General features: G+C 43.4%; 1 protein-coding gene across 5 annotated transcripts in view; it reads right to left on the bottom strand.

Annotated features, from left to right (window-relative positions):
- The window catches only part of Ubp1 (upstream binding protein 1), a 57,932-nt gene extending 38,063 nt beyond the window's left edge, over positions 1–19,869 (bottom strand). For 2 of the 5 annotated variants that reach the window (XR_006145241.1, XR_006145240.1), the window contains exon 1: positions 19,193–19,571. Coding sequence is in view for 3 of the 5 variants with exons in the window: in XM_042666458.1 (XP_042522392.1) it covers positions 19,193–19,305 (113 nt within the window). In the remaining 2 variants the exon portion in view is untranslated. Of the gene's footprint in view, positions 1–19,192; positions 19,572–19,804 lie in introns of those variants that run through there. The other 3 variants (XM_042666456.1, XM_042666457.1, XM_042666458.1) reach the window with 2 other exon arrangements.
- Positions 19,870–24,235: the final 4,366 nt, after the last annotated feature.

Here is a 24,235-nt window from a genome sequence, read left to right as displayed (position 1 = left end):
CCATGCCAGAGAGCTCCTACGGCCTTTAGCAGAAAGGTGGTCACCTCTGGAGCCGAGGATGCTTGGTTTGGGGGGCTTGGCCATTTCTATCTAGAGGGCTCTGGGGGAAGTGGGGAAGTTGGGGACGCTGCTTCTGCCTGGTCAGCTCTCCTTCACTCAGCAGACCGATTCTCCTACACATTTAATGGGGTGCTGCGAGTCATGCCCGAGCCATGAAACACCCCTTTGAAATGCCTCCCGCACTCCCTGGAAAACCAGAGCACCTAATTTTTATGCTATTCTCAAATTAACTCAGCCAAGAGGTAGGGAGGTGTCCCTGTGCAGACCTTACATTACTACTCATTAATCTAACAAAGTAGACATACTTCAACATTTGAGAATTCTGAAGAAGGCATCATTTTTTGTGAAGTTCTTCCCCACCACTCACTCCCCCCCATGCCAGTACGGGGCTTGAACCCAGGGACTGAGAACTGTCCTCTAGAATTTTCCATTCAAAGGATGGTACTCTACTCCTTGAGACACACCTCCATTTCCAGTGTTTTGGTGGATATTTGGTGATAAGCGTCTCATGGACTTTCCTGCCCAAGCTGGCTTTGAACTATGATCCTTATATCTCAACCTCCTGAGTAGCTAAGGTTCTAAGTATGAGCCACCAACACCCAGCTTCCAGGGAGTTCTTATTAAGAGTTTAAGAATTTTTATTCAGAGACCTCCGTTATTACAAGATGATCTCATAGACAGCAACACAGAATCTGCTAGATGAAGATCATAATTCAATAGATAATCTTAATTTTTACACATATTTGCTCATAGAAAGTAAAATTAAAAGCTGGGGACCCATGGCTCATGCCTGTAATCCTAGTGCCTCAGGAGGCTGAGATTTGACAATTATTGTTTGAAGCCAGGCTTGGGCGGGAAAGTTCATGAGACACTCATTTGCAATTAAGAACCAAAAGAGCTAGGTGCTAGTGGGTCATGCCTGTAATCCTAGTTACTCAGGAGGCTGAGATCTGATGACTGGGGTTTAATGCCAGCCCAAGGCAGAAATGTCCCGTGAGACTCTTATCTTTAGTTAATCACTTAAAAACCAGGTGTGCACTGTGGCTCAAGTGGTAGAGCACTAGCCTTGAGCACAAACAGGCTCAGGAACAGTGCCCAAGCCCTGTGTTCAAGCCTCACAACTAACAGCAACAAAAAAAGAAACAAAGAAAATAAGAAAAAAGAAATGGAGCTGTAGCTCAAGTGGCAGAACACTAACCTTGAGGAAGAAAGCTTAGGGACAGCACCTAGACCCTCAGTTCAAGTTTCAGAACTGGCACGCTTGTGCATGCGTGCACGCACATGCACACACACATACACATTCACATAAAAGAAAATTTAAAAAGTTATTTAGATCTTTTGCCTGACTTATGTAACTGTAACCTCTCTGGACTGATGTATAATAACAAAACAAAAATTTTAACCAAAAAAAAAGTTGGCTGGGTACCAGTGGCTCACACCTGTAATCCTAGCTTCTCAGGAGGCTGAGATCTGAGGATCGTGGTTTAAAGCCCACCAAGGCAGGAAAGTCCATGAGACTCTTTATCTCCAATTAACCACCAGAAAACCAGAAGTGGTGCTGTGGCTCAAGTGGTAGAACTTGCCTTGAGCTGGAGAGCTGAGGGACAGCAACCAGGCCCAGAGTTTAAGCCCCATGACCAAAAAAAAAAAAAGAGCAATGTAGTCTACCAGGGATGTGACTGGGTCAATCATAATTTTTTTTAAAAAAATCTCATTTCTCTATAATCCCAGAATGTGGAAGGCTAAGACAAGCCTGAGCTACAAAGAACACAGTCTCAAAAGCAAAACAACAAAACAACAACAAAACCACAGCCCCTCCCCCAAGCAACCCTGGTCTCTATTCATCTGCCTATTCTGGACGTTTAATGCTAACAGAATCATACAATTACGTAGTCTCTTGTCATGGGCTTTTTTCATTTAACATGTTTTCAAAGTCCATATCACTATTTTTTATACCTTTAGTCCATATTCTGTATCTGTTCAGTTAATGAAACCTGTTGTTTTGCAGCTATTATGAATAATGCTATAAACATATTTTCATATGTTTTTGTGTAGACATGATTTCAATTCTCTTAGGTACATACCTAGGAGAATTATTGGACCATGTGAGCAAACTGGTCTCCAAAGCAACTGTATTGTTTTTTGCACTCCTATCATTAACGTATAAAGGGTGATTATTAATTCCCAGTATTCATATACTGGGAATTCCTATGTTGATTCTTCAACAAAAAGTAAAATATCAATAACCAAATCCAGTAGCAGTAACCTGTATGAATTTTCTTTCCTACCTTAGGAGCAGATATAAAACTTTTCAGAAGACTTCAAATTGTATAGTACTTTTTCAACCAGAGCAGCTCTTTAAAAATCTGTAATAGACAACATTGCTTCACAGCAGATAAAATATAGCATAGCATATTCTTATGTCATGGGTTTGTATACAGTTAAAGCTCTTTCAGTAACAAAAAATGAGTTAATTGCTTATGACTGAAAAACAGTTAACTGCTGAAAAATAACATGGGGAATAACTTTTAAGATTTCAATGCTAACTGCTTGGGCTGGTGGTTATACACAGGTTATCAAAATAAGAAAGAAGACTGTGTAAGGATGGCTCTTTATAAATAAGCTGTCGCAAAAGAAAATCAAATTGTATGCTTTAGATCCTAGAGGTGATAGCTCTGATGAGCCACAAAGTAAACAATATGCTCATGGTAGGTGCTAAATGATTCTTGAACTAATTTAACATACAAACATATAAAGACAATTGGCAATTTAAAAAAGATTATTTGCAGGCTGGGAAGGTGGCTCAGTGGTAGAGCGCTTGCCTTGCATGCCTGAGGCCCTGGGTTCAATTCCTCAGCACCACATAAGCAAAAAGAAAAAAAAAGCTGGAAGTGGTGCTGTGGCTCAAGTGGTAGAGCGCTAGCCTTGAGCTGAAGAGCTGAGGGATAGTGCCCAGGCCCAGAGTTCAGGCCCCACGACTGGACCCCTCCCCCCAAAAAAAATTATTTGCTATTAAAAGTCTAATTAACTTTTTATTTAAGTCATTCCTAGGGCCTGAACTCAGGACACTGTTCCTAAGCTTTTTTTTTCCCTCTCAAACTAACACTCTACCTACCATTTGAACCACAGCTTACTTCCAGAGTTTTGGTGGTTAAATGGAGGTGAGAGTCTCATAAACTTTCCTGCTGAAGCTAGCTTTGAACAACAATTCTCAGATCTCTGTCTCCTGAGTAGCTCCAATTATAGGTGTGAGACATTGGGGTCTGGCAACTTTTTGTTTAATTTTGAGACAAGATTTCACTATGTAGCCTAGGATGGCCCTATCTAGTTAGTCCAGTCTTAAGATCACAAATGTGAGCCATCCTTTTTGGCCCTCACTAATTTTTTCACTTAGTTAAAAATATATATATATATATAGAGAGAGAGAGAGACTGGGGTACATAGAGTACTTCTTCGTATGCACAAAATCTTGGGTTTAAACCCCAGAATTCTAAAAAGAAATTGTTGGGAGGGGGCAGGGCAAGGTAGTGAATTGAAAATAGCCAGTCTCTTACCCAGTGAGCAAAAACAACTCACTGACAAAACTCAGTGCCAGACTCACAAGGAGCCACATAGAAGTGATCAAGAAGGAATTGCTGGGTACTGGTAGCTTACACCTATAATCCTACTACTCAGAAGTGGTTCAAAGCCAGCCTACACAGGAAAGACCCTGAGACTCCTATCTCCAATTTATCACCAGAAAGCCAGAGTGAACCTGTAGCTCAAGTGGTAGAGCACTAGTCTTGAGCAAAAATGCTCAAGGATAGTACTCTGGCCATGAATTCAAGCCCTAAGACTGGCACCAAAAACAAACAAGGAGGGTGGTGGAGGAATTTCAGGAGGGAAAGCAATGCACCCCATGTGGGTACCTTTACCAGCCAGAGACAGTGACCAAATAAATCAGAAGGTAAACACAGCAAGGAAGGGAGACACCAGGACTCTTGAGCAAATGAAATTCACCATACTGGACTGCCTCTTCTGAAGCCCAAAGAACAAGAGATCTTCATGGTGGGCAGTGATCAGGACATTGTCCCACAGAGGGGTTGGGAAAGGTTGGCCATCAGCCACAGGGTCAACAAACTCCAATTCAAGCCTGAGAGTAGAGACCTACAATGACTTGCCTGTGGATTCCACTGCAGAAAGTGCTAAAGGACCCACAACAGCCTAATAGGATTGCTGACAAAAGAACTGGCAAAAGGCAGCTCACTGTCTCAGAGTCTACTTTACCACTGTGCAAGTGCAGACTGAAAAAGGTCTGTAGCCTTGGGGATTCCCACAGAGACTACAAGCAAAGACCTGACAGCAGTGAATTCCCAGTTTTGCTAGGGGAATTGGACCTTGGAAAATCAGAGCAACCAGAAGTCACAAGAGATGGTACATAGAGTCATAAGAGATAGGACATGAATCCACAGGGACTGAGGACCCCTTTCATAGAGTCAAATGAAAGCCAGACAGTTGCAGCACATAACTTAATCTCGTAAGTCCTTCCTTCCACTTAAGGGACCTGCAGGGAAGAAACACCTAAGTTTACTTCACATTTGCTGTATATAAGATTATCAGTCTTAGCCAGGTGCTAGTGACTCACGCCTGTAATCCTAACTACTCTGGAGGCTGAGATCTGAGGATCATGGTTTAGAACCAACCCTGACAGTAAAGTCTATGAGACTCTTATCTCCAATTAACCTCCAGAAAAATGAAAGTGGTACTGTGGCTCAAGTGCTCACCTTGAGCTGAAGAGCTCAGGGACAGTGTCCAGGCCCAGAGTTCAATCCTAATAACCCACAAGACAAGAAAAAGAAAGAAAAAAAAAGTCTTCAAATTCAATGTTTCCTCACTCAGAGAAGAAAAAAGTTCCACAAAGAGTCTAGAACATGAAGACTGACTGTCAACTGAGAGCTAGATTCTCAATACATCACGCAAATATTATCACATCTTTAAGTGGTAAGAAATAACATCACAAACTTAAAATACTTACGAGACTGAAACCCTCAGAAGCCCACGACCTAGATGTATAAATTGCAGCAAAAGGTCACAAAATCCATGAATAAACAAGACAACATGTTACCCTCAAAAACCAACAATGACACATTGAAGGACTTTAGTGACAGTTAAGATGAAAAAACCAAACAATGCACCCATTAAAATAACAGTAACCGAAGTGGAGCTGTGGCTCAAGTGGTAGAGCGCTCACCCTGAGCTAAAGAGTTCAGGTCCAGAGTTCAAGCCCCACAATCTACAAAAAAAAAGTGAGAGAAATGACTGTTGAAATAAAAGAGCAGATCTTCAAGAAACTAAATTAATTCCAAGAGAAATTCGACAAAAAAAAGAAAAAAAGAAAAGAAAAGAAGGACAGCTAAATGAACTAAAGAAGGAGATGAGAGGAACTCAATAAAGAGATGGGAAGGATGAAGAGCTCAATCACCCTAATAGTCTGGGCAATAGAACAAAAGAAGTTGAAAATAGGGTATCAGAAGTTGAAGATAAAGCAAAGAAATTAGATGAAATCATCAAAGGCATTGAAAAAGTACTCAGAAGATACCAAGGGGGCATACAAGAATTGAAGGACTCTATCAAAAAACAAGCAAACAAAAACACAGAAAACACAAATCTATGTATAATGGAAATAGATGAAGGAGAAGAAATAAAAACTAAAAGCACTGAGACTCTATTAAACAAAGTAACAGCAGAAAGTTTCCCCAACCTCAAGAATTTTACCCATCTGATGGAGCTATATGGAACTTCAACAGACAAGATCAGAGAACACTCCTAGATACACTGTTGTTAAAGTACTGGGTATACAAAATAAGTAATTAATATTGAAGGCAGCAAAAACAAAGAGGGAACTCACAACTGGAAGACCATTAGAATAATTGTAGATTTCTTAACACTAACTCTAAATGCAAGGAGAGCCTGAGAAGATATAATTCTAGATCTGAAGGACAACTGTCAACAAAGACGAGTGTATCCAGTGAAGCTACCATTCACAATTGACAGAGAAACAAAAACCTTCCATGATAAACAAAAACTAAGGGAATTCATGACCACTAAACCAGCACTACAAAGGACACTGAAGGGAATCCTAGCCTCAGAAGAAGATAATCAAGATCAGGGAAATATAATGAATAAACATCACTAGAGTATTAGACTAGTAAAGCAAAGGAAAGAAGCAAGCACTATGAAAACAACAAATAGCAGGAAACCCAATATATTTATCTCAATAGTAATGTTAAACATCAATAGCTCAACTCTCCAATCAAAAGACAGGGCAGCAGCCTATATCAAAATGCAAGAGGCAAGCAGGGAGCTGGTGGCTGCAATCCCAGCTATTCAGGAGGCTGAGATCTGAGGATCACAGTTCAAAGCCAGGCATGACAGGAAAGTCTGAGACTTTTATCTCCATTTAACTACCAAAAAACCAGAAGTGGCACTATGGCTCAAAGTGGCAGAACACTACCCTAGAGCAAAAAGAGCTCAGGAACAATGCCCAGGCACTGAGTTTTAAGCCCTACCATTGCCAAGAGACAATTCAAAAATTCACACAGATTCATAAAAGGCCCTGAGTAGCTAAAGCAAATCAGGCCAAAAAGGCAATGCTGGAGCTATCACAATTCCAGATCTTAAACTTTATTACAGAACTGTAATAACAAAAACAGCTTGGTAGTGACACAAAAATCCCTGAAAACCAATGGAATAAACTGGAAGATCCAGAAACAAACCCATATACTTACAGCCAACTAATATTTGACAAGGAAGCCAAACCTGTATGTTGAGAAAAAGACAACCTCTTTACAAAATGTGCTGAGAACACTGGACATCGTATGAAGAAGACTATAATTTGACCATGTCTGTCACACCTTGCACTAATATCAACTCAAAATGGATCAAAGACCTCAATGTCAGGCCTGAATCATTGAAACTAGGATGGAGTAGGGGAAACATTAAAACTTACTGTTGTGGGGCAGTGGCTCAAGCCTATAATTGTAGCTACTCGGGAGAGGCTAAGATCTGAGGATGGGGTTCAAAGGTAGACTCATATCATCAATTAACCACTCAAAAATCAGAAGTGGCACGGTGGCTCAAAGTGGTAGAACACTAGCCTGGAACAAAAGAGCTCAGAAGCAGTCCCCAGGCCCTGAGTTCAAGCTCCATGACCAACAAAAAACAAAAACAAACAAAAAAACTTGTAACAGTCAGTCACTTTCTGAGTACAGTTCCAGGAGCTCAGCAAATTGGAGAATCAACAAAGTAAAAGTTTCTAGACAGCTAAAGACATAATTATTAAGCTAAAAAGGAAGCCTATAGAACAGATCATTACCAACTACACATCAGATAAGAACCTAATATCTAGAATATCTACAAGGAGCTCAAGAAATTAACCTGAACAAAATCAATAATTCAGTTGATAAGTGGGCAAAGAAGCTAAATAAAGACTTCTCAGAAGTAGCAGCAATAAACACCTGAGAAAATACTCAATGTCTCTGGCCATAAAAGGAAATGTAAATCAAAACAACATTGATGAAAATAAATTATAGAACTCATGGGTGGGGTCAAGAGGGAAAACTGGGAGAGAGGAAAGGAAGAGGTGGCATTATGAAATGTACTTTCTATTTCACTTATGTAACTGTAACCCCTTTATATCACCTTTTTTTTTTTTTTTTTTGCCAGTCCTGGGGCTTAACCTCAAGACCTGGGTGCTGTCCCTGAGCTTCTTTTTTTGCTCAAGGCTAGCTAGCCCTCTGCCACTTGAGTCACAGCGCACTTCCAGCTTTTTCTGAGTAGTTTATTGGAGGTAAGAGTCTCAGGGACTTCCCATCCCAGGCTGGCTTCAAACCACAATCCTCAGATCTCAGCCTCCTGAGTAGCTAGGATTACAGGTGTGAGCCACTTGTGCCTGGCTCTCACATATATATTCTTAAAAGTATTGAAGAACTAAGTAGGATGAAAGCTGGTCATAGGTGGCTCATACTTGTAATCCTAGCTATTCAGGAGGCTGAAATCTGGGTATCATGGTTTAAATAGCTGGATAGAAGAGCCTAAGAGACTGTCTCCAGGGCTGGGAAGGTGGCTCAGTGGTAGAGCGCTTGCCTTGCATGCTCAAGGCCCTGGGTTCGATTCCTCAGCACCACATAAGCAAAAAGAAAAAAAAGCCGGAAGTGGCGCTGTGACTCAAGTGGTAGAGCACTAGCCTTGAGCTGAAGAGCTGAGGGACAGTGCCCAGGCCCAGAGTTCAGGTCCCACGACCGGACCCAAAAAAAAAAAAAAAAAAAGAGACTGTCTCCAATTAACCAGAATGGGAGTATGGGTCAAGAGGCTATGCATAAACCATGAATCAAATCCCAGTAACAGCACAAAAAAAAGAAACAGGCTGAAATCTATGGAAGTGCAATAACTCAAGTAGATCAAGGCATTCAAAGCAGCTTCTAACTGGTACCTTCCCAGCCTGAGAGTAGAACCACAAAGTTGTGTTGCAGTTTTGGCAGCCTTGTGGGTCTAGGATATCCCAGCTTCCCAGGGTATATAGGTAAAGAGAAAATACGCAAGCTTTTGCAAGAATCTCTCTGCACCAGTTAGCTTCTCTAGGAAATGGCTAAGTTTGCATTAAGGTAGGACTCCCAGGAGTATGACAAACACATGAAAAGTCTTACATGTCAAATTATTCCAAGTAATTCTGTAATGCCAGAACTCAAAAATAACCAAGCATAAAAGGACAAACAAGACTCTAGGAATAAAAACCAACAGCAAAAACAACAGATGGTCTACACCCAGTTCCAATTTGTCTCCTGGTATTCAGCTCTTTTCTGCCTCTGCTGCAGAGGATCAGCGGCCTGAAAACTACTTCTTGCTGACTAGAGTCTTGTTAGGTTGCTCCAAAGAGAAGCACTTGTGGAAAATTAAGTGACAAAGCAAATCCAGGCACAAAGCAGGCAACTACACACAATGGCTACCAAGACTTCAGGAAACATCAGTTGTGCCCTGCTTCCTAACCCTTCTAGCATCTTTGCTATCATTAAACCCTTCCCCACTGGAAACATCTAAGTAATTTCTGTTTTCCTAATTGGATACAAAATGACTCAGACCAAAGACTTCATTCTAAATTATGACACAAACTATAAAAGTTTGAAGAAATAAAAGACAAGACTGAAAAAACCTGCAAGAAACAGGAAACACTAAAAGGACAGCAAAACTAAGAAGGAATAAACAGAATTTCTGGAACTGGAAAATGGAATTGCCAAAATTAGGAACCCAGGTTTAACAGCAACTCACACAGAAGAGAAGGGTAAATTTGGAAAAGGGAATACTTAAGTTTATCCACAAAACAACACAGAGAAGGAAATGAGAAAATGCAGAGAAGGAAAAGTGAGAATATTTTACACTGATGTCCTAGAAGAGGGAACAATAGCACAAAGGTGATACCTGAAGAGATAAAGTCTGAGAAAATTCCAGAAAGGATAAAAATATACCAATTCACTGATTCAAGTAGCCCAAATAAGCCAGGCACTGGTGGCACATGCATGTAATCCCAACTACTGTGGAGGCTGAGATCTGAGGATCGCAGTTCAAAGCCATTCTTGGCAGTAAAGTCCATAAGACTCTCATTTTGAATCACCTGGAAGCGAGAAGTGGCACTGTGGCTCAACGTGGTAGAGCACTAGCCCTGAGCAAAAGAAAATGGAAAAATTACAAAGAAACAAATCTACCATTATTTAAAGATATGGCCAACTACACAGATAACCTGAGATGCTACAAATTATTATAGCACTACTAAGTCCATAAGGTCTTGAAGAAAAAAATAAGACCCAGCAATGAAAACAAAAATATGAAGAAATAGCATTCCCTAAATTTTCCTCCATAAAGAGAATTCTCAATTGGTAGAATGCCTAAAGATGCACTGAAAAGGCCTGGAGATAAAGGCCTGGAGTTCCAAATTCCATCTCTGCCAATTGTAGGCTACTTAACTTCTGCAAGCTCGAAGGAAAAGCTTGTTCTGCTTTTCTCATGAAACATCATTTGCACTTAAAAAAAAAACACTGATTATTAAAAAAAAAAGAAGAAGAAAAGAAAAATGAAAGGAGGAGGAAAGGAAGGAAGAACTTTAACAGAAATGTCAGATCTAGCTAGGCATTGGTGATTCATGCCTGTAATCCTAGTTAGGATTACAGGATAGTGGTTCGAAGCCAACATTGGCAAGAAAGTTCGTGAGACTCTTATCTCTAACCACCAAAAACCAAAAGTGGTGTTGTGGCTCAAAGTGGTAGAGCATTCAGTCAGGGTTCAAGCCCCATGACTGACCAAAACAAACAAAAAAGAAATATTAGATCTAGATATTCCACAGAAATGTCCTGGAAATTAACAAAGTGAACCTATCATTTCAAAGGAAACATTTGATGGTATGTTGCCAATAATGAAATCTAAGCCTCCTTCTCTATCGTGAGCCCTCCCCTCCTTAAGGAAATGGTAACTACATTATGGAATATAATTATTTAATGCTATATAGTAGAAAGTGTCAAAATCTGAAACATTTGCACAATTCAGAAAAACTATTTTCCAAATTTTCAATGAATGCATATTTCAAAATCATACAAGGTATGAGATCCAATAAAAGGACAAGATAGTCGGGCACCAGTGGCTCACACCTATAATTCTAGCTACTCAGGAGGATGGCAGTTCAAAGCCAGCCTGGGCAGAAAAGTCCATGAGATTCTTATCTCCAATAAACTATTTAGAAAAAGCTGAAGTGTCGCTGTGGCTCAAGTGATAGAGCACTAACCTTAAACACAGAGAGGCTCAGGGTCAGTGCCCAGACCCTGAGGTTCAAGCCCCAGGATCAGTTTAAAAAAAAAAAAAAGACACAGCAATACATTTAAAGTAACAGAGTGCAAGAAATACCCTGACATAGTACAAAATATACTTTGTATATTTAAAGAAATTAAATGACAGGCTCATGGCCTGTCATCCTAGCTACTCAAGAGGCTGAGATCTGGATGGCAGTTTGAAGCCCGCCAGGGCAGGACAGTCTGTGAGACTTTTTTTTTTTTTTGGGGGGGGGGGGGGGGGGAAGAGTCTGGTCATGAGGCCTGAATTCTGGGCCTTGGTGCTGTCCCTCAGCTCTTCAGCTCAAGGCTAGCGCTCTACCACTTGAGCCACAGCACCACTTCCGGCTTTTTTCTTTTTGCTTATGTGGTGCTGAGGAATCAAACCCAGGGCCTCATGCTTGCAAGGCAAGCGCTCTACCACTGAGCCACATTCCCAGCCCCTCTCTGAGACTCTTATCTCCAATAAAATACTCAAAAACAGAGACAGAGAGAGAGAGAGAGAGAGAGAGAGAGAGAAAGAAAGAAAGAAAGAAAGAAAGAAAGAAAGAAAGAAAGAAAGAAAGAAAGAAAGAAAGAAAGAAAGAAAGAAAGAAAGAAAGAGGAGGGGAGGAGAGGGGAGGAGAGGGGAGGGGAACAAAGGAAAAGAAACTACCTTGTCAAGTATTAGTGTAGCATCAAAAAGTACATCCATAATACCCAAGGTGTCTATTAATATAAACTTCCTTCCTTCAAAACTTATCTATGTGAGGGTGGCATTATTCATATATGTCAACCAAACATTCCAGTAGCATATATATGAGTCTGTGTTTCACTGAGCCAAACATTTAAACGATTTGGAGGGGTAAAATGCCATTTTTAGGACTAAGTTTTCTGTTTTGGGTAACAGAGGGGTTTTTTTTAGGAGGTAGGAGTAAACTCCAGGCCTCAACTTCTGGCTGATACTCTACCACTTCTAGCTTTGCTTCTATTATTTTGGAGATGAAATCTCAAACTTTTCTTCCCTGAATTGGCTTCAAACTGCAATTCTACAGATCTTGACCTGAATAGCTAGGACTACAAATTGAAAATTGTTTGTTTGTTATGCTCATACTGGGGCTAGAATTCAGGGCCTGGTTGCTGTCCTTTAGCTTTTTGCTCGAGGCTGATGCTATACCACTTAAGCTACAGCTCCACTTCTGGCTTTTTGGTGGTTAACTAGAATGAAGAGTCTCATGGACTTTCCTGGGTAGGTTGGCTTCAAACTATGATCCTTAGCTCTCAGCTTCCTAAATTGCTAGGATTACAGGCATGAGCCACCAATGTCAGATTGAAAATAGTTTTTGTTATTGTTTTTAAACTTGGTAATAACCAATGACCAGTAGTGTTAAGTATCTTTAAATTTCTTGATGCTTTCATTAAAAAGTGATTACAAAATATACAACATCCATTCCATTCATGTGGCCCAAAACAAAACCAGAAACATAATTCCAGTGGCAGTCAAGTAATACTCAAAATCACTGCTAAGAGTTGGGGCTGTAGCTGAGAAAAAAGAAAAGCTCAGGGCTGGGAAGTTGGCTCAGTGGTAGAGCGCTTGCTTTGCATGCCTGAGGCCCTGGGTTCGATTCCTCAGCACCACATAAGCAAAATGAAAAAAGCCGGAAGTGGCGCTGTGGCTCAAGTGGTACAGCGCTAGCCTTGAGCTGAAGAGCTGAGGGACAGCGCCCAGGCCCAGAGTTCAGGCCTCACGACGGGACCAAAAAAAAAAAGAAAAGCTCAGGACCAAGGGCATATACTCTTAGAGGAGGAACACAAAGGTACAATGTATATGTGCCTCTGATCATATGCAACAGTATCTATCCAAATGAACTCCAGGAAATGGAAACAAGAGGTTTTTTCCCATTGTTGTGTTTTTCTTTTCTTTTCGTCTTGTTTGTTCCTTTATCTGTCTTTGGGTGGGTAAAGAGGAGCACAGAAATAGAGGGACAAATGGGTAAATAAATGCAGCAGGGATACTCATTAGACACTATGTTGAAAATGAACTATACAACTTGTGGGTGTGGACAGGAGAGAAGGAGTGACATTGTCTAAAAAGAAACTCTTTACCTGACTTATATAACTGTAACCCTCTGTATATCACCTTTTTTGGGGAGGGGTCTGGTCCTGGGGCCTGAACTCTGGGCCTGGGCGCTGTCCCTCAGCTCTTCAGCTCAAGGCTAGCGCTCTACCACTTGAGCCACAGCACCACTTCCGGCTTTTTTCATTTTGCTTATGTGGTGCTGAGGAATCGAACCCAGGGCCTCATGCATGCAAGGCAAGCGCTCTACCACTGAGCCACCTTCCCAGCCCCTGTACATCACCTTTATAACAATAAGTTTTATTTTTTAAAGTCCAGGGACAATATCCAGGACCTTACTTAGTTCAAGCCCTAGGACTGGCACCACGAAAATTAAATAGGTAAATAAATAAGGAGTTGGACGCCGGTGGCTCATGCCTATAATCCTAACTACTCAGGAGGCTAAGATCTGAGGATCGTGGTTCTAAGCCAGCCTGGGCAGGAAAGGAAAGTCCTTGAGACTCTTATCTCCAATTAACCACCCAAAAACCAGAAGTGATCCTGTGGCTCAAGTGGTAGAGCATTAACCTTGAGGTGAAGAGCTCAGCGTCAGTGCCCAGGCCCAGAGTTCAAGCCCCATGTCCAACCAAAATAATAGTAATAATAAGGAAAAATTTATGAATTTCAAATGAAATTTGTAATTTGTAGAATAGTACTATACCAAACTGATATTTTCATTTTTACAAGAAACTGAAAAGGGTATAAATATAAATTCCCTACACTGACTCTGTAATTTGTAAAAATTATTCCAAAATAAAAACTGTTTAAGTTAAAAAGCTCAAATACCAATACGTTAGTTAATAAATATTAATTTTGTCATACTTCATATCAAGGTAATTTCCATAATCTCCAAAATACCTAGAAAGTTAAAAAAATTTAAAGTAGATAAAAAACTTTTAAAAAGAAAAGAATCAACTTCACATCCATTTTCTACATTTGTCCAAAAGCAAGCAACTAAGCATCATACAACTTCTTTTAAATTCAGTCACAAGGAAGTAGTAGTGTGGTTCAGTGGCAGAGAGCAAGCCTTGAGCCAGAGTGCTCTGGGATACCGTGCCCGAGTACTGAGTTCACTGACAAAAAATAAAATAAAAAATTCAGTTACAAAACCTACAGGGGAAAAAAGATGAAGCATCAGATTTCCACCAACAGCAAATAGCTGTGTGCCTTGATAAACCAACAAGTCCTACTGTATGAAACAGTAAGTTTATAAGGCCTTATCAATAAGCTGCCAGGTTTCAAACAACATTAACTGATGCTAATAAACAATTCAATTGGAGGATACCCCAACTGAACCAGTAGCCATGTAAATTAGTCACAATAATTCTTAAATAAAAACTTCTTGAGTATGTAAGATTTCAATATTCAGCAAATTCTTTTCCAAGGCATCAAAGTGACTTGTTAGTCTATCCTAAAGAGCAAAAATTATTAACAAGGCACTGGTGGCTCACTGTAACCGTAGCCTACTTAGGAGACTGAGATGGTGGAATCACAGTTTAAAGTCAGCCCAGGCAGGAAAATCTTTATCTCCAAAAAGTTAGAAGTGGCACTGTAGCTCAAGTGGTAGTGCCAGCCTTAAGTGAAAAAGTCTAAGGGGGGCTGGGAAGGTGGTTCAGTGGTAGAGCACTTGCCTTGCATGCCTGAGGCCCTGGGTTTAATTCCTCAGCACCACATAAGCAAAAGGAAAAAAGCTGGAAGTGGTGCTGTGGCTCAAGTGGTAGAGCGCTAGCCTTGAGCTGAAGAGCTGAGGGACAGTGCCCAGGCCCAGACATCAGGCCCCACGGAAGCACCCAAAAAAAAAAGAAAAAGAAAAAGTCTAAGGGAAAGCACTCAGGTCCTGAGTTCAAGCTCCAGTGAAGACAAAAAGATTGGACAGATAGATAAGATAGATGGATGGATGGATGGATGGATGGATGGATGGATGGATGGATGGATGGATGGATGGACGGATGGACAGATACCAAGAGTTGGAAATCTATGCCCTGAAGACTCAATCTTGGCAGTTTGTTTTCGTCTACCTGTTAGCTAAGAGTTGTTTAATGAAATGAAATTAAAAAAGAAAAACTAAGCCGAGTGCCAGTGGCTCACGTCTATAATCCTAGCTACTCAGGAGGCTGAGATCTGAGGACTGCAGTTCAAAGCCAGCCCAGGCAGCTAAGGCCATGAGACTCTTATCTCCAATAAGCCACCAGAAAACTAAAAGTTGTGCTGTGGCTCAAGTGGTAGAGTTCTAGTCTTGAGCTGAAGAGCTGAGGAACAGCACCCAGGACCAGACTTCAAGACCCATGATGGACAAAAAAAAAAAAGAAAAACTACAAAAACCAGAGACAGCCTACAAAACACAGCTTTTTTACAGATTAAGTCTAGAAAGTTTTTAAACTTTGAAAGGTAAGTTTTCCAGATATTCCTATCAATTCTGAAACTATGCTCAGGTACAAAAAGTTCTGGAAATTTCTCTTGATCTTGACTTTTTACACTTTCAAAGTCATACATCAGTTATTCAGTGACATCCTGTGTTAGAAGACTAAAATTAGCTATTAATAGCTATATAATAAACCTTAGCATTACTCTTCTATTAACAATACTTGCCTCAGTCAAAATTTTTATGTTACACTACTGATTCTGTAAAGTGACGCTCTGACCTACAGATCAATATAGAAAGTTTATCTTCGGCTAGAACCAGTTTTGATTTGGCAAATTACTTATAAATCATGGATGTATCTCCCACTTCAAAATATGCAAAGTATATCTTTTGTTTTGAAACAGTTTTACAACATAAGTCAAGTGTAACAAATAAGAGCTGAGACTATGCCTTTTGAAAGGTAATACTGTTATGTAGTTGTATTTAGTATTTATTTAAAGACAGGGATCTTGCTACGTTGCTCAGGCTAACTGAACCACTGGGACTCAAGTGATTCTCCTGCCGCAGCCTCCCTCTTACCACCAAGCCTGGCTGCAAAATTGTTATAATAGTACAGTAACTTTTTAAAAGCCATTTAAAACCTTCCAAAGTAAGAGTTCAGCTACACGTTGGTGGCTCACACCTGTAATCCTAGCTACTCAGGAGGCTGAGATCTGAGGATCAAGGTTGGAATACAGTCTGGGTAGGAAAGTCCATAAGTCTCTTACCTCCAATTAGCCAACAGAAAATCAGAAGTGGAGCTATAGCCCAAAGTGATAGAGCACTAGCCTTGAGCAGAAAAGCTCAGGGACAGTACCCAAGTAGCTGTGCACCTGTGGCTCATGCCTGTCATCCTTGCTACTCAGAAGGCTGAGATCTGAGAATCATGGTTCAAAGCCTGCCCAGACAGCAAAGTCTGTGAGACTCTTATCACCAATAAATTACTAAAAAAGGGGCTGGGAAGGTTGCTCAGTGGTAGAGCGCTTGCCTTGCATGCTCGAGGCCCTGGGTTCGATTCCTTAGCACCACATAAGCAAAAAGAAAAAAGCCGGAAGTGGCGCTGTGGCTCAAGTGGTAGAGCACTAGCCTTGAGCTGAAGAGCTGAGGGACAGCGCCCAGGCCCAGAGTTCAGGCCCCACTACCGGACCCAAAAAAAAAAAAAAAAAAAAAAAAAAAAAATTACTAAAAAAGCCTAATATGGAACTGTGACTCATGTGGTAAAATGCTAGCCTTAATCGCAGGAACAGCACCCAGACCTTGAGTTCAAGCCCCAGAACCAACACAAAGAGTTCATGCTTGTAGCTCCGGCATCAAAAAATGTGTACATTCATTTTTTATATTTTTTGCATTTATGTAAGTATATAAATACATATAGTTAGGTTTGGTATTGACCTCATTCTGAAGATTAACTTGCTACAGATTTTGTTTCATGTAATAGAAAAAAATTCAAATTGCCTAAAAGATCCTCTTAGAAATGCTGGTTTTGCTTTATTTTTTTTTTTTTTAAAGACATTTGGTTATCTGCTGCACACTCCACGAAAACATGAATGACCCAGATTTCAGGTTACAGTGGGTTTCAACCTTCACTCAGCCGGGGGAAATGAGCCTTCCTTAAGAGCACCACTGGTTGTTTAGTTAGAACGATCACATCTTCAATCTTCAGTCCACTCATTTAGACAAGTTTCTAAGGTCTCTTCATTCACCTCTAGAATCCTGATATATGAGCTAAGATTTTAAAGAAGTGTTGTTTGAACTGCCTCATTACAAACAGAACCTGCAGCAGCTCACAACACACGCTGTCACAAAACACACAACATAAGAACCGAGGGGGAGCAAAGGTAATATCAGAAATTAGGCTCCAGTTCAATTTACAGAGCTACTAAAAAAGAGAAAATAAATTAGTCTCAGCACACCCCAATACCATCAGCCTACATTCCTTAACATAAATACATATCTTAAGGGTCATATACCATTGAAACCATTTATTTCTTTCAAACTATGGTCCCCAAAAGCTGCGGAGACCATTTCCTAAAATAAGCCATAAGAAATACCTCTGTTTTAAGCCATTCAAAAAAAGCAAATACAGTAAGCACACTTCCCCTTAGAATAAAAAAATGGAAAGCTGCCTGAAAAAAAATATTTTTATCAAGAAGTTATCTTTCCAATAATTTTCTCGTTTACTTCTTGAACTTGGAGAGAATAAAGCAAATCTTCCCTTCCTGATCCCTGAGTAAAATGTACTACCTCTAGAAATTCTTTCTTAGGTCACCTCATGTCTTTCAGTAGCTCCATTTTTCTCAACAACAGAGACAGTTGTTTTCGAAAATAAACCACCTACACAGTCGCTAGTCTGGGCAGGAAAGTCTGTGAGACTAATATCCAATAAACTACCAAAAAAGAAAATCAGAAGTGGAGCTGTGGCTCAAGTGGTAGAGTGCTAGTCTTGCATAGAAAAGCTCAGGGACAGTGCCCAAACCCTGAGTTCAAGCCCTAGGCACAGCATGCACACACGCACACAAAAAAGCCGCCTCATCTAAAGCCCTGGAGTTACACAACTGCAAGAAGAGAGGAGGTGCCAAGTTCGGGGAGTCCAAATCAGGACCAGGCGCTGGTGGCTTCATTCCGTTAAACAGGCTTTCCATCACCGTTTCCACACTCCCAGAAACGTCTTCACTGTTCTGGCTGGGTCGTGGTTTCTCTTTTAAGATTTAAAAGCCAAATGACTTCAGGACTCAGCTCCAATCACCCCAGGATCTAGCTCTGGACCAGAGAAAGTCCCCGTCCTCTGGACCAGAGAAAGTCCCCGTCCTCTGGAGCCCCGGCAGGGTGCTGGCGGAAGGTACTAGGCAGCTGACAGCCCTTCAAACACACGCACGCACATTGCTCTGAAGAGCTACTCTACACCTACCCTCCATCATACCAACGAGCTTAATCGCAGCCTTCTATGGAGTGAATTTTTAGGCTCCATAAACTATATTTCAACAAAGCCGCTAAAAAAAACTAGATACTGTATTTCAACAAGGCCGCTAAAAAACAAAAAAAACTCTAAAGAAAAGCTTCCAAGCAGCTAAGCGTTCACCTGGATGAAGGGCAGAGACTAAACGATCTGCTTCAATCTCTCAAAACTAAACAAAATGAATGGCTGCTGGTACACACTGCAGAGACTAACCTATTGTGTGTGTGTGTGTGTGTGTGTGTGTGTGTGTGTGTGTGTGTGCGGACTATTGTGTGTGTGTGTGTGTGTGTGTGGTTCCAATAACTGATCTTAAAGCACCCCCCGCAAGAGGAAACGGCTAGTTCCCCCAAATGGGAAACTTCGCTATGGGACAATCAGGAAAACACAATGCGCGCGGGTGCCCGCTTCTGCTCCCGGCCGCGGCTCCCTCTCTCGCGGTATGATTGACTATTACAACATCAAGTGATTAAAACTTCCACGGGGCAAGATCACCCGGTAGGACGACCGAGGAGGAAATGACCAAACACCAGAGACTACTTTTCCCACGGCAGCTGCCTCTCGGTGCGGTGCGCTCCAGCCCCGGGGGGGTGGGAGGGCTGGTAAGCCACCCCTAAAAGGAAGGGGAGCTCCCCCACCACCAACCCTAGCCACCTTACCAGCGACATCCAAGCCCGCGGGAGACGTTCTCCGCCCGCCCGCCCGTCCCCCAGAGGCCTGCGGGGTGCCCAAGGCCCCGACAGCCACGCGGCAGGACCCCGACCCGCGCCCTCGGGGCCTTCCCCCCGCTCCCAACCCCCGTCCCCCGTGGAGAGCCACCGCGAGCCCCGTACCTCATGCTGTAGGCGCCGGCGCCCAGCTCCTGCCCGATGCCCGAGAGGCTGGCATCGAAGTCGTGCACCAGCCCAGACTCGATCACCTCGTCCATCTTGAGCACCCAGGCCATCTTCCGGCCTCGCCGCCGCCCCGTACAACGCGGCCTTCGGGTCCGAGGCGAAGGAGCCCGAGCTCCGCGGGCGCGTCCTGAGGGAGGGCGCGGGTGAAGCCTCCGGCGGCGCGGCGAGGGGTCACCAGCGGCGGCCCGGGAGGCGGCCGAGACGAGAGCGGCCGAGGCCCAGCTGGCAGGGTACAGCGCGCCGGCGAGCAGCTGCAGCGGGAGCGACCGGGCCGCGGGCAGCGCCTCCCTCCCGCGGACACCGGCCCCGCGCCTCATGCCGCCGCCGCCACCCGCCCCCAGCGCCGCTCGCGCGGCCGCCGCCGCCGCCGCCGCCCGCCCCGCCCCGGGGCCCCCGGTCGCATCTCCCCCCTCCCCCGGCTGCGCGGGACCGCAGCCCGCTCCAGCGACCGCGTGGGGCCAGCCCTCAACACGCCCGTCACCCGCGCCCCGGCCTCGACCTCCCGGCCCGCCCGCCCAAAGGCTCCAGCGCCCCTTCTCCCCGGCCAACCCCGCCGACGCCGCTCCGCCGGCCCCGGACGCTGGCTTCGATTCGGGTCCGACTCGGGCTCGCTTGCCGCTTCCGCCTCCTCCTCCGGCCCCGCCCCCACCCCGCCCCGCCCCGCCCCTGCGCTCGCTCCCCGCCCAGGCTCGCCCCGCACGGCCCTCCGCGCTCCGGGCCGCGCTCCCGGCCACACCCCGCGCCTCCGGGCGGGGGAACAGCCGGAGCCGAGCAACGGCTCCGCCCACGCGGTTGGTTCTGGGCCCCGCGGAGTCCCAGCCTCCCGGCGAGTCGGGCCGGGAAAAAGCGGGGATATTAGGGCTCTGGTTCCCGCCCCATCCAGAGAGCACGGTGATTGACTAGCGAACTGGGCAATAATCGCACGTGCTTGGACGAGGCTTCCCTGGTCTCTGCCCCCTTGGGCGGAACAGCCAATCAAAATCCTCTTGCCTTTGGCTGGACTGAAGGACTAGCTATGCTGCCAAAAGAAAGAGTTCATTGGCCTATACTGCAGGAAGTAGTTCCGGGCGCCATTTCCGGAGTTGCTTTGGCCCTTTGGGGTATTTCCCAATAGTCTCTGATTTTGGCTCTCACTACATTGGGAAAGAGCGGTTCGCTACTATTCTGAATACCGAAAGGCCGGTTAGTATCGGAAGTCTTGATTGACATGAGAACGAGCCAATCAGCCTTCCTGTGAAAGCTCCAGTATGTCTTCCCTCAAACCTTTGCGGCCCTTAGCAATATGGACAACCTGACCTTTTCGGGCCTGGTAGCCCCGGCACTGTTGGTGCTCTTAGGACCTTTAAGAATCACTGGAATCGCAGCGATCCTCAGAAGGCCTTAAGGAGTTCCAACTGCTGCCCAGCCTGGCTTGCGTCCTGGGGCTAAAAGATTCAAGTCCCTTTTCTCTGGGGGAGGCTAAGGGGAAGGAAGCAGGGGCTGAGTTGGGGGGTCCTCCTGCAATCTCAGCAAATTTAGGCTCCCGGACTTTGATCTGCCCTCTTCAACCTGCTAGGAGCGCATTGCCTCCAACCAAGGCTCAAATACTGAGCATTAATTAGCCCTTCATCCCAATTCACCACTTTAGGTTAGAAAGCAGATCTCAGCCTAGTAATAGAGTGGCTATCAGCTAGAAGAAGAAAAAAATACTCATACGCCTTAAATTACCAGCTGGCAGGAGATTTGGTTTTAGCAAACATTTTATTTGATACAGCCACTGAAATACATGGAAATTACATCTTAGTAGCCAACATCATACAGATGCAAGTGTGTGAAAAGATCTACATGCTCACCTAGCCCACACAGTTACTGAGTCAAGACAGATTAAAACATTTCTAGATTCCAGGTATAAACATAAACTTTAAGGAAACTCATTACTACCATTACAAATAATCTCCACAGCCAATCAGAAAGTAGGTAGGAAGTCATTGGTGTCTCAGATGTTTTTATTCTATGGATACTAGTCTGTAACCTAGCTTTAGTTCTCTTCCGCCCTCTCCCTCCTCCTCTCCCTCTCAATCTCTTCCTCTCGCCCTCTCTTCCCTCCCTTCCACCTTCCTCCTTGAGCTTTCTTTTTTTTTTTTTTTTGGTCGGTCGTAGGGCTTGAACTCTGGGCCTGAGCGCTGTCCCTCAGCTCTTCAGCTCAAGGCTAGCGCTCTACCACTTGAGCCACAGTGCCTCTTCCCCTCCTTGAGCTTTTTGCTCAAGGCTGGCAATCTACCACTTGAGCTACACAGTGCCACTTCTGAGCTGGCTTCCAACTGGGACCCTCAGATCTCAGCCTCCTGAATAGGTACAGGAGTGAGCCACTGATGTACTGCTTTGTTTATTTTTTGTCCAAGACTGGGATTCACTTTCACTCAATGACTAGCGCTCTACCACATGAGCCATGACTCCAAACTCAAGCTTTAGTCTCTTAACCTGCAACCTGTGGCTACTCCTTAGGGTGTTATCCTTGGTAGTTACTTTTGCCCAACAATATAAATTCTAAAGAAAAGCCACACCTCCATCGAAATAATCTTTCCGACCTCTGGAAACCTTCAGAGAAGTTCAGAATGTGCAATGCCCACCTCCTTCTTCAATCCTGTGCATCACTGGGAGGTTTAGCTTGCAAACCTATTTGTCTAAAGAAATGCAAGAACTCGCCCAGGATGTTGATGATGAGTGGACTAGTCCTGCCAAAAGAAGGAAAAGGGTCTAAGTGCCCTGAATGATAAAGAACCCACTCAATACATAGCCTTCCTGCCAGCTGTCCCTTGTAACCTCCTTTCATCTTTATAAAAACCCTTCTGTCTCCCTAAGTTCTGTCTCCCTAAGATGTGACTTTGAGGATAAATAGCCCCCTCCACAATTTGGGGGGAGGGCATGTAGTACCCCTGATTCCCTTCCTACCAACTCTTGTCTCTAGAGTTGGTAGTGAGTGAGTAGACAGATCTACATGGGTCCAGCACACAGATTGGCCAGGTCAATTTCTAACTGGGAAATGCAGATAAATAGAATGGGAGGAGGGCTAATTCTCTGAATCTTGAATTTAATAGTGCAAATTTGTTATTTTTTCAAAGTCTCACTTTTACCTGGGTATCCTAGACCATGATCTTCATATTGCTTAATCTTCTCTTGTAGCTAGAATATAGATATATATGGTCATGCCCAATAGTTTTTTTGTTGGCTGAGATGGAGTCTTGTAAACTTTTTTCCCTAAACTGACTTCTACCTAGACTATTCCCAACCTCAGTCTCCCTAATAGTTAGGATGGCAGCTGTTTTCAAATCAAGGTCTTTGCTCTACCTCTTGAGTAGCTGAGAACAAAGACACTACTTCCACCTGGTTGTTACCAGTTTCTTTAATCAAGTTGTACCCCATGTAAAAGCTGCATCCATGTAAAAGCAGAGGCTCAAGTATCTAAGAAAGTAACAGTAATCCTTACCTAAAAGTTGGAAACATACAGAGTCTGTTATCTTGTTGCAACTTTAGAAATACTACCTCTGTGGCTGAGGATGTAATTCTTTTCCTGAAAAGCATTGAGTCCTCCCTTGGGCTCCTATGATAACTAAAAGCAGAATAAAAACTTTCCATTTTTCAAGTCTGCTTTATTTTGGGGTCAGATTTCTGCCTAACTCTGTATGCAGGCATAATAATAATAATCTGATTTCCAATTCTCTAGTGCCGAGGGGCATCTAGTGCCCCTTCAAGGCTCAAGGCAGAAAGAGTAGCTGAAACACCTTACTGTCAAGCTTTTACAATGCCCTGCTGCAAACACTTGAAAGGGCTTCTGAAAATCTCATGTCATTGTCCTAAACCTGCAGTCACCTTGGATTCTGGGAGCAGAGTAGTGTTCAACATAGATCCCTTAGGTAAGATTACTACCCAAGTCGGAAGAATCATCTCAAGAGCACTGGATTGTCCCTTCAAACAATAAGGATGTTTCCAGGGCCACGTAGAAAAACCAGAACTGAGATAATGATCAACCAGACCATATTTTGACCGAGAATGCTTCCTTATACATACCTCTTACCCCTGCTCCAATTCCTTGTCTCTTTAAAATTAAAGCCTATGCCAATACCCAAAAAAGATCGGCTGAAATGCTTAAATTCTTTCTTCTGCAAGTTTTCATTTTGATTAAAATCATTTCTTGCATTCTCTCCTCTCCCCTTCTGTCTCCTCTCCTCCTCTCTCTTCTTCTCTCCTCTTCTCCTCCCTTACTCCTCTTCTACCATCCTCCCTTTCTCCCTCTCTCCTTTGTTCTTTCTCTTCTTTTTCCTTATTTTACTTCTACTTCTGAACTGTGAATATTTCCTATGTAGACAGACCATCATATTACTGAATTTCCACTTGATTTCCATGAGATTCCCAGGTATACATACAGTGACCATTTGTTGTGTATGTGTATACTCACACCCATACATGCGCACGCAGTTAGTTGCTGGCCTAGGATTTGAACTCAGGGTCTGAGTGCTATCTTGGAGCTTTTTGTGCTCAAGGCTAGCATGCCACCACTTAAGCCATAGCTCAACTTTTGGCCTTTTGGTTGTTAACTGGAGATATCATAGACTTTCCAGCACGGGCTGGCTTTGAACAGTCATCCTCAGATCTCAGCCTCCTGAGAAACTAGGATTGTAGGCATGAATCACCAGCGTCTGGCCCACAGTGAGCATTTTAACCTTCTCGTTTCTCCTTTCTAATTTCTTTTTCTGGCATAATTCTAGGGTTCAGTGCCTTTAAAAACTATTAAGTGGTGAGGGGTTATGGCTCAGTGAAGGGCACACTTGCCTATCAGTTTAGGGCTCCGAATTGGATCCCCAGCACCACAGAAAAACACTATTGTGTAGTCATGATAAATGTGACTGCACTAGCTGGCACAATAGCCTCGTTCAGTGACTCCTCTCTTCAAAACATGAGCCGAATTACTCTATGCATCAGACCTTATCTGTCTCCTAATAA

This window comes from Dipodomys spectabilis, unplaced genomic scaffold (genome assembly GCF_019054845.1).
Source record: "Dipodomys spectabilis isolate Male_0828 unplaced genomic scaffold, ASM1905484v1 ptg000365l, whole genome shotgun sequence".
In the NCBI taxonomy this organism is placed as follows: domain Eukaryota; kingdom Metazoa; phylum Chordata; class Mammalia; order Rodentia; family Heteromyidae; genus Dipodomys; species Dipodomys spectabilis.
The sequence above is the reverse complement of the archived record's forward strand: the minus strand, read 5'-3'. Positions and strand labels throughout refer to the sequence as shown.